The sequence below is a fragment of the Aythya fuligula genome, chromosome 28 (assembly GCF_009819795.1).
Source record: "Aythya fuligula isolate bAytFul2 chromosome 28, bAytFul2.pri, whole genome shotgun sequence".
Lineage (NCBI taxonomy): Eukaryota > Metazoa > Chordata > Aves > Anseriformes > Anatidae > Aythya > Aythya fuligula.
The window spans coordinates 2,283,018-2,291,669 of NC_045586.1; the positions used below are offsets into that span (position 1 = coordinate 2,283,018).

The 8,652-nt window shown below is 60.1% G+C and overlaps 1 protein-coding gene across 1 annotated transcript in view; it reads left to right on the forward strand.

Annotated features, from left to right (window-relative positions):
• Positions 1 to 8,408, forward strand: part of LOC116499566 (nuclear receptor subfamily 2 group F member 5-like) — a 13,736-nt gene extending 5,328 nt beyond the window's left edge. The window contains exons 3-5 of the mRNA XM_032204317.1: positions 309 to 628; positions 6,645 to 7,172; positions 8,134 to 8,408. Of these exons, the coding sequence (XP_032060208.1) occupies positions 309 to 628; positions 6,645 to 7,172; positions 8,134 to 8,408 (1,123 nt within the window). The remainder of the gene's footprint in view (positions 1 to 308; positions 629 to 6,644; positions 7,173 to 8,133) is intronic.
• Positions 8,409 to 8,652: the final 244 nt, after the last annotated feature.

The following is an 8,652-nucleotide window of genomic DNA, read 5'->3' on the forward strand; positions in this document are numbered from 1 at the left end:
CCCCCCCTTTCCATCCCAGTTCCCCCTCTCTCAATCCCAGTCCCCCCTTGTCCATCCCAGTCCCCCCCTCTCCATCCCGGTCCCCCCCCCCTCTCCATCCCGGTCCCCCCCTTCTCCATCCCCATCCCCTTTCCCCATCCCTCCCCTCGGGACTCCCACTTCCCCGGGGGGTTGGGGGGGGGGGGAACTCCCCCTTTTATCCCCCTTTTATCCCCGGGAGGGGAAGGAGGGAAGGAAGGGGGGGGGGGGGGATTCCCTCCCGGCCCCGCCGCCCCACCATGGCCCTGGCGGCGGGGCCGTGGCCGGAGCCTCCCCCGCCAGCTCCGTGCGCCCCGGAGACGGCGACGGCGGCGGCGGCGGTGGGGGGGGGGGCGTCCAAAACGCCGGGGGGGGGCGGAAAAAGCGGCGGCGGCTGCGGATTGCTTGGTGTGCGGGGACAAGGCGAGCGGCAAGCACTACGGGCAGTTCACCTGCGAGGGCTGCAAAAGCTTCTTCAAGCGCTCGGTGCGCCGCAACCTCTCCTACAGCTGCCGGGGGGGGCGAGACTGCCCCGTGGACCAGCACCACCGCAACCAGTGCCAGTACTGCCGGCTCCGAAAGTGCCTCCGGGTCGGCATGAGGAGGGAAGGTGCGAGGTGGTGGTGGGGGGGAAGAGGGATGGGGATGGGGACCCCCCCCCAAGTCCTGGAGGGGTGCGGTGGGGAGAGGGGTTGGGGAGGGAAGGGGGAGAATGGGGAGAGAGAAAATGGGGAGGGGGTGAGGGGATGGGAGTGGAGGGAGGAAGGGAGGGGAAGGGAGAAAGGGTGAGAGGGGAAAAAAAAAAAAAAGGGGGGGAGAAGTGGTGGAAGAAGGAAGAGGAAAAAGTAAAAAAAATAAATAAATGATGGGGAAAGAACAGGGGAAAAAGGGAGAGAAAGCAAAAGTGGAAAAGACAAAAGAAAGAGAAAGGTGAGAGAAAGGGAAAGCAAAAGAGAGAGCAAAAAGAAAGAGAAAAGAGAAAGAAAGAGAAAAGAGAAAGAAAAAGGAAGGGAGGAAAGAGAAAGGAGAGGCGAAAGAAAGAGAAAGTGGTAGAGGGAAAGTGAAAGAGGGAGAGGAAGGGCTGCCGGAGGGAAGGAAAGAGAAAGAAAAAGGGGAAAAAGAGAAAAAGAAAGAGAAAACTCCGCCGCTTGCTTTCATTTTTCCTTCCCCTCTCCTCTGTCGATCTCTCTCCATCCTCTCGCCCCCTGTTGCCACCTCTCGTCCCGTCCAGCCCCCTCCCCAATGCCGGGGTGCCGGGACCCCGACTCCCTGGGGGCGGCCGTGCCGGGGGCCCTTGGTCGCCCCTTGCCCCCCTCTCGAAATGGAGACGAAACTTCCCCGTGCCGCGGCCGAGCATCCCCCAGCTCCACCGAATCCCCTCGCCCGTCTCCTTATCCCCAAGGGCTCCGTCTCTCCCTTATTTTTTTCCCAACCCAAATTCAGCGGCGGGTCCCCCGGTAGCCCTTGGGGGTTATCCCCCCGGGGGGAGGACGAACCCCAGCGCTTCGCCCGAGCTTTTAATTAGGGCGAACGGGGCCGGCGAGTGGCGCGGTGCCCGGTGCCCCTCTGCTCCCAGCTCTGTAGCTGCACGGAGGGACCCGGCTCCTCGGCTGGCTTCTCTCTGCCCCCATCGCGACCGCTCCTGTCAACTTCGGGGCTCTTTCGGGCTTGGTTTTGGCTCGATTTATGGGGCCGTGTCCGCGCAGAGCCGCGAGCGGTTTCGCCTTCCTCCCCGTTCCGCCCAGAGCAGGGATGCGCTTGGTAAAAGAGCAGGGGATTAGAGGGGCAGTAATACAGATTATTCTTTCAAAGATTAGGAATTTGGCTTTTGGGAGGAGTGTCCGGCAAATCTGAAGTTAATTAGGCTGAATTAGCTGCTCTAATACTTAGCGTGACCGGGATTAAAATCGCCTTTCCAACCAGCAGCGGTGCGACGTGTGCCGTTACCTCGTCCGAGCGCCGCGATCACATTTTGCTTCTTCTGTTTTTCTTTTCTCCCCAAAGCAGCGGCTTTAGAAACCGGTGGTGCTTCCTTCGCTGCTTGGTTTTATTTTATTTGAAAGCCTGAAATTGCGTATTTGGGCGAGCAGGCAACGGCGAAGCGCTGGGGGCTTGGCGCGGGTGCCCTCCGGCCTCACCGAGCCGAAACCTCGGCGCTGCAGCTCCGCCGCCGAACGAACCGCGCGGCGTCCTCCGTGCTGGGGCACGGGGCTGGCGACTCATTAATTAATCGTAAATAATTGCAGCGGTGCTGCAATTACAGGCTCTGCTCAGACGGCCGAACCCCCGTGTGCTGTGCGTTTGCTGCCGAATGGGAGATTTATTCAGCGGTGGCCGGCAGGCTCGACAGCGCGAAGCCTTTCCAGTTGAATTCGGGCTGATTTTGCCTCCGTCGCCCCGAGCTGCAAACTGTTCTCCCGTGTCACGCAGCACCTGAAGGACCGAGGGTGTTCCTCCCGCTGCTCAAAGCCCGGGGATTTGTCCTCGTCCCTTTTCTTCCCGCGTTGGTTGTCGCCGTGTGGGTGCCGTGGGCCGCGGGAGGCGAGCGGCTCGAGGGCAGGATTAGGCAGGAGAAGGGTTTGGGGTTTTTTGCTGCCTGCCTGCACCAGGCTGGTGCTGTTCGGCAACGGTTGGGACCGCCCGTGGCCACGCTCCCACCTGCAAAGTTGCCGTTTTTAGAATTAAAATATTGTTAAAAGGGAACCGAGGCGCTAAATCCGGGCAGCGGCTGGGGGAGAGCTCCCGTCCCGGCGAGAGAGGGCATCGCGCCCCGGCTCGTGGAAAAGGATGGGAAACGGGGAAATTGCATGAAATGATGGGGATGGGGGAACTGCACGAAGTGCTGGGAAATAGGGGAACTGCACAAAATGATGGGAAAGAGAGGAACTTCATGGAATGAGGGGAAATAAATAGAGGATCGCCAAAAATGATGGGAAGTAGAGGAATCGCACAAAATGATAGGAAATAGAGGAGTCACCAAAAATGATGGGAAATAGAGGAATTGCACAAAATGATAGGAAATAGAGGAATCACCAAAAATAATGGGAAATAGGAGAATTGCAAGCAGTAATGGGAAATGGAGGAATTGCATAAAAAAATGGAAAATGGGATTAATGGTAAGAAATAGAGGAATCACCCAAAATGATGGGAAATAGAAGAATTGCGAGCAATAATGTGAAATGGAGGAATTGCGCAAAATAATGGAAAATGGGATTTGCCAGAAAAAAAATGATGGGAAATAGAGGAATCGCACAAAATGATGGGAAATGGAGGAATTGCACAAAATAATGGAAAAGAGGATATGAAAAAAAAAAAAAGATGGGAAATAGAGGAATTGCACAAAAATGATGGGAAATAGAGGAATTGCAGAAGATAATGGGAAATAGGGGAATTGCAGAAAATGATGGGAAATAGGGGAGTTGGGGCATTGGCATCGGCGCGGGTCAGAGCCGCTGAGCGTCCCCGTGCCGCCGGCCCCGCTGCCACCTCGGGAGCAGCAGGAAAATTGTCACCTCGGTCCCTCGGGGGGGCTCAGCCTGCGAGGTCCCTGGTGCATACACAGGGCTGGGGCTTTTAGGGTTTTCTCAGCATTTAAATCAACGTGATGTTAAAATATATCTATGTATTTAAAAGGCTCTGGTGAGGGCGAGATCTGTTGCAGGCGACCGTGCTGGTGTTGGATAGAAGGGAAGGAGGTGAGGGGCTGGTGCGGTCGGGCACCGGCTGGATTTGGGGTTGGGTTTTGGGTTTAGGGCTCTTTGGGATGGCCGCAGAGTCCACACTGAGCCATGCCACGGCCGATCGGCCTCATCCCCTGCTCCTTGCTGCGGACGGAGCTGAAAACGGCTTAATTGTCCCCAAAAACCCCGCTCCGGTGAGGAGTGCATCCTCCTCGTGCTTGGTGGAGCCCCAGGAGCGTGGCCGAGTTGGGGACTTTTGGGGACTGGGCGCTGGGTGGGATGGGTGCAGGGTCGTGTGGGGTTGGCCCCGTCTGCAAACGGGATTTTTTTTTGTGTGCATTTTTGTAGGGCGAGGGCGGCCGTCCCCCTTTTCCCAGCGTCGCCTGGTTGTGGCGGCTCGCTCCCCAAACGGGCTTGAGCCTAACCTCGATTTTTGCTTTTCTCCCCCCAAAAAAAGGCCGGTGGCAGCGTGCGTGTGCGCGGGGAGAGCCGCCTGCAGCCGATCTCCGTGCAGCCGGAGCAGGGGATTAGCGCCCGCAGCAGAAATCCCACAAATTCCCCAGGATTTCTGGCGTCGCCGCTCGTGCCGAGGCTGCCCAAAACACGGGGTTTTAACCCCAATTCCCTCGGGAAACCTCTCAGGGAAGCGGCCGTGCTGGGAGAAGCCGCTCCCAGAGTTCGGCGTTCATTTGGTGGCACCCATACGGATCCACGATCCCGCTCGGGTCGTCTCCAAGACCAAAAAAAGATTTTGGGGCCATTCAAAAAAAAAAAAATTAAAATAAAAAATCAACGGCTTAGTTTTGGGCTGATAATTGATATTAGCATCGCCCGAGCACTGCAAAGCCCCGGCGCTGGGACCTGCTGAGCTGCACCTGAGGTTTTATTGAACTGGTATGAAATTTATTGAACCTGTATTAAATTTACTGAACCTGTATTAAATCCCCTCTGGTTTCGCCGTCTCGTCGCGTCCCCGCGTGCTCGGTGCCGGCGCTGTGTGGATCGTGCTGGGCACTGGCTCTCAGGGGGTCGTTTGGGGTCAGGATTTGGATTCTTGGTGTTTTTTTTTTTCTTTTCTTTTTTTTTTTCTTCTTTGTTTTAATTCAGAAAAGGCAATTGCCACGAGCTGCTGCCGCTGCCTGTGCTCGCCCTGGCCGCGCTGCGGATCGGGGTTCGGCACAAGGAGCTTGGCCCGTGGCTCCGTGCCTCGGTTTCCCCACCTGGTTGCCCCTAATGGCATCACCCCACGGGCCCCAAAACCCTCCTGGCACCCGCCTGGGTTGGGCTGAATTCATTCCTGGAGGACGTCCTGGGTGAAAGCGGGGCAGGATTTCGCTTGGAGAGGTGAATTAAACCTTGGCCATCGGGAAATCACTCGGGGTGGGACACGCGGCACACTCACGACCCTGGTGACCAGGCCGAGTGAGCGGCGTTTGGGTGTTTTGATGAACCAAACTTTTGCCCGAAAAGGGGCAAAAAGAGGTTTCAGTGGGTGCGAAGTCACCCCCTTTGGACTCATACAGCGGCTTTTTCCTCTTGTGGTGGTGAATTCGGCCGGGCTCGCTGCTGTAATAAATCCAATACTTGGTGGTGCAAGGGGGTTTGGGGTGTGCAAAGGGGATTGGGGTGTGAAAAGGGGGTTTGAGGTGATGCAAAGGGAGTTTGAGGTGATGCAGAGGGGGTTTGGGGTGTGCAAAGGGGGATTGGGGTGATGCAAAAGGATTTTGGGGTGATGCAAAGATGGTTTGTGGCTGTTGGTGCTGCAGTGAGGATTTGGGATGGTGCAAACGGGGTTTGTTGGTGCTGCAATGGGGATCCGGGGTGACACGAGGAGGGTTTGGGGTTGGTAGAGGTGCAAACAGGGCTGGACCCAAGGTGAGCGCCGGGATGCACCCCGCTGGGGTGACGCTGAGCGGAGGGAGCATTTTGGGATCATTTTGGGTTCATTTTGGGAGCGTTTTAGGAGCGTTTGGGGAGCGTTTTGGGAGCGCGGGGCCGCACGCTGCGCCCCGAGGGGTGGGAAGCAGCTGGGGCAGGAGGAGCCGAGGGGTTCCTGGGGCACCCGGTGCCCGAGGGGAGGCCGGGGAGCGGGGCCGGCCGCAGGGGTGATCCCGACCGCTGGATGACACTTGGGACTGTCACGCCGCATTAGGCTAAGCCCCGCTCAGGGCCTGCCCCCGCGGCGGGGGGCGGTGATGCCGGGGGCGAGCAGGGGGCTGGGGAGGAGGTGCGAGGACCCCCACCCGCCACACGGATCCGGCCGGTGCAACCCCAACCCCCGATTTTTTTATTTTTTTTTATTTTATTTTGTTTTTTTTGGGGGGGGGCTGTTTGCACCCCAAGATGAGCCGCAGCTGGTGCTGGGCAGGCAGACGCCCCTCGTAGCCCGTCCCACCCTCCTGGCTAATCCTTTGGGGTTTTCATCCCAAATGGGAAGAAATGTGGGGGGTGGCAGCAGGGACACAGCCCCTGGGGGGCACCCCTGGGCCCCTCGTTAGCACAAGCTCTTTGTAAGAAGGTGGTGACCCCAAATGCTTGCGTTCGGGCCCCAAAAAATCTGTCGTGCCCTTCCTTTTGGGCCACCTTGCTGCACCCCATTCCCATCAGTGCACCTCATTCTCACTGGGGTACCCCATCCCCTCTCTTCACCCCATTCCCTTTGGGGCACCCCATCCTATTGCTGAACCCCATTCCCATTGGGGCACCCCAATCCCATCAGGACACCCTAATCTCCTTTCTATACCCCATTCCCTTTGGGACACCCCATCTCCTCTCCGCACCCCATTCCCTTTGGGGTACCCCATCCTATTGCCGCACCCCATTCCCTTTGGGGCACCCCATCCTCTCTCCACACCCCATCCCGGCGTTTTTAAGCCCCGGGGAGGTTTCGGGGGACTTCACCGTGGGCTCAGCACCCCGGTGCTGACCCCCTGCTCCTCTCCTCAGCCGTACAGCGGGGCCGCATGGCTCACGCCCAGAGCAGCCCCGGCCAGTACCCGCTGGCCCCGGGGGACCCGTACGGCGGCCACGGCTACCTGAGCGGCTTCATCTCCCTGCTGCTACGCGCCGAGCCCTATCCCCCCGCCCGCTACGGCGCCCAGTGCCTGCAACCCAGCAGCGTGGTGGGCATCGAGAGCATCTGCGAGCTGGCCGCCCGCCTCCTCTTCAGCGCCATCGAGTGGGCCAAGGGCATCCCCTTCTTCCCGGACTTGCAGCTCTCCGACCAGGTGGCCCTGCTGCGCCTGGGTTGGAGCGAGCTCTTCGTCCTCAACGCGGCGCAGAGCGCCCTGCCCCTCCACGCCGCCCCGCTGCTGGCCGCCGCCGGCCTCCACGCCGCCCCCATGGCCGCCGACCGCGTCGTGGCCTTCATGGACCACATCCGCGTCTTCCAGGAGCAGGTGGAGAAGCTGAAGGCGCTGCACGTCGACGCGGCCGAGTACGCCTGCCTCAAGGCCGTGGCGCTCTTCTCGCCCGGTGAGGGGGCGTGGAGTAAAGGGGGAGGGGCCTAAATGGGTGTGGTCCATGTGGGCGTGGCCTAGAGGGGGTGGGGTCGGAGTGGGCGGGGTCTTCGTGGGTGGGGTCGCGATGGATGGGGGTGCCGTGGGGTGATGGGGATGGGGTGGGATGGGAGTGGGCGGGGGTAAATGTGGGTGGGGCGAGGGGCGTGGTTTAACTGTGGGAGGGGCTTAATGGGGTGTGGTTATGATGGGGCGGGGCTTAATGGGGTGTGGTTCTGATGGGGCGGGGCTGAATGGGGTGGGGGTGGATGGGGAGGGCCGGGTGAGCTGGGAGTGAATGGGCTGGGGAGGAGTGGGCGGGGTTAAAGGGGGTGGGGGGAAAGGGGTGGGGCTTAATGGGGTGGTTGTGGGCGGGGCTTGAGGGGGTGTGGCAAAGGGGTGGGGCGAAAAAGGGTGTGGTTGGGGATGGGAGTGGGTGGGAGGGGCTAAAGGGCTGGGAGGGGATGGGTGGGGCTGATGGGGTGGGGCTAAATTGGGGGTGGGGCAAAATTGGGGGTGGGGTTAAATAGGGGGTGGGGCTAATTATTGTGGGGCGGGGCTCATTATTGCAGAGTGGGACAGGGTGGGGTTAAATGGGGCGGGGTTAAACAGGGTGGGGCCGGAAGGGGAGGGGCTAAACGAGGCGTGCCTGAATGGGCGTGGCCAAACTATCCTATACCCGGGTGTGGTCAAATGGGTGTGGCCTATGGACCCCAAAAGTGGGCGTGGCCACCCCCCCACCCCCCCCAGATCCCCTTGGGGGGGGGCTCCGTGCCTCAGTTTCCCCTTCCCCATCCCTCTCCTCTCCACGGCTCTGGGCCCCTCGGGTGGGTCTCGGGGAGGGGGTCTCAGGACGGGTTGGGGGTCTCGGGACGGGTTGGGGGGTCTCGGGGTGGGGGTGTCCCCATCCCCTCTGACGCCCCCCCCTTTCCCCGCAGACGCCGTGGGGCTGTCGGACCTGGGCCACGTGGAGAGCGTGCAGGAGAAGTCGCAGTGCGCCCTGGAGGAGTACGTGCGCAGCCAGCACCCCAGCCAGCCCAGCCGCTTCGGCCGCCTGCTGCTGCGCCTGCCCTCGCTCCGCATCGTCTCGGCGCCCGTCATCGAGCAGCTCTTCTTCGTCCGCCTGGTGGGCAAGACCCCCATCGAGACCCTGATCCGCGACATGCTGCTGGCGGGCTCCACCTTCAGCTGGCCCTACATCCCCATGCAGTGACCCCCCCCCCCCTACCCCAAAAGCCCAGGGGGCTCGCGACCGCAGTGGCCTTGGGGACGGGGGTTTTGGGGGCGGATTCTCGGTTTTCTTCCTTTTAATTTTATTATTTTATTCTTGGTTTTTTTTTTTTTTTTTGCTCCCTCCTCTCTCGTTGAGGCGGGGTCGGGGTCGGCGCGGGAGAGCGCCCGAAGGCACGCGGGAGGCTCCGGGTGCGGGGCCGGGCGAAGGGAGAGGTGTGGACTAT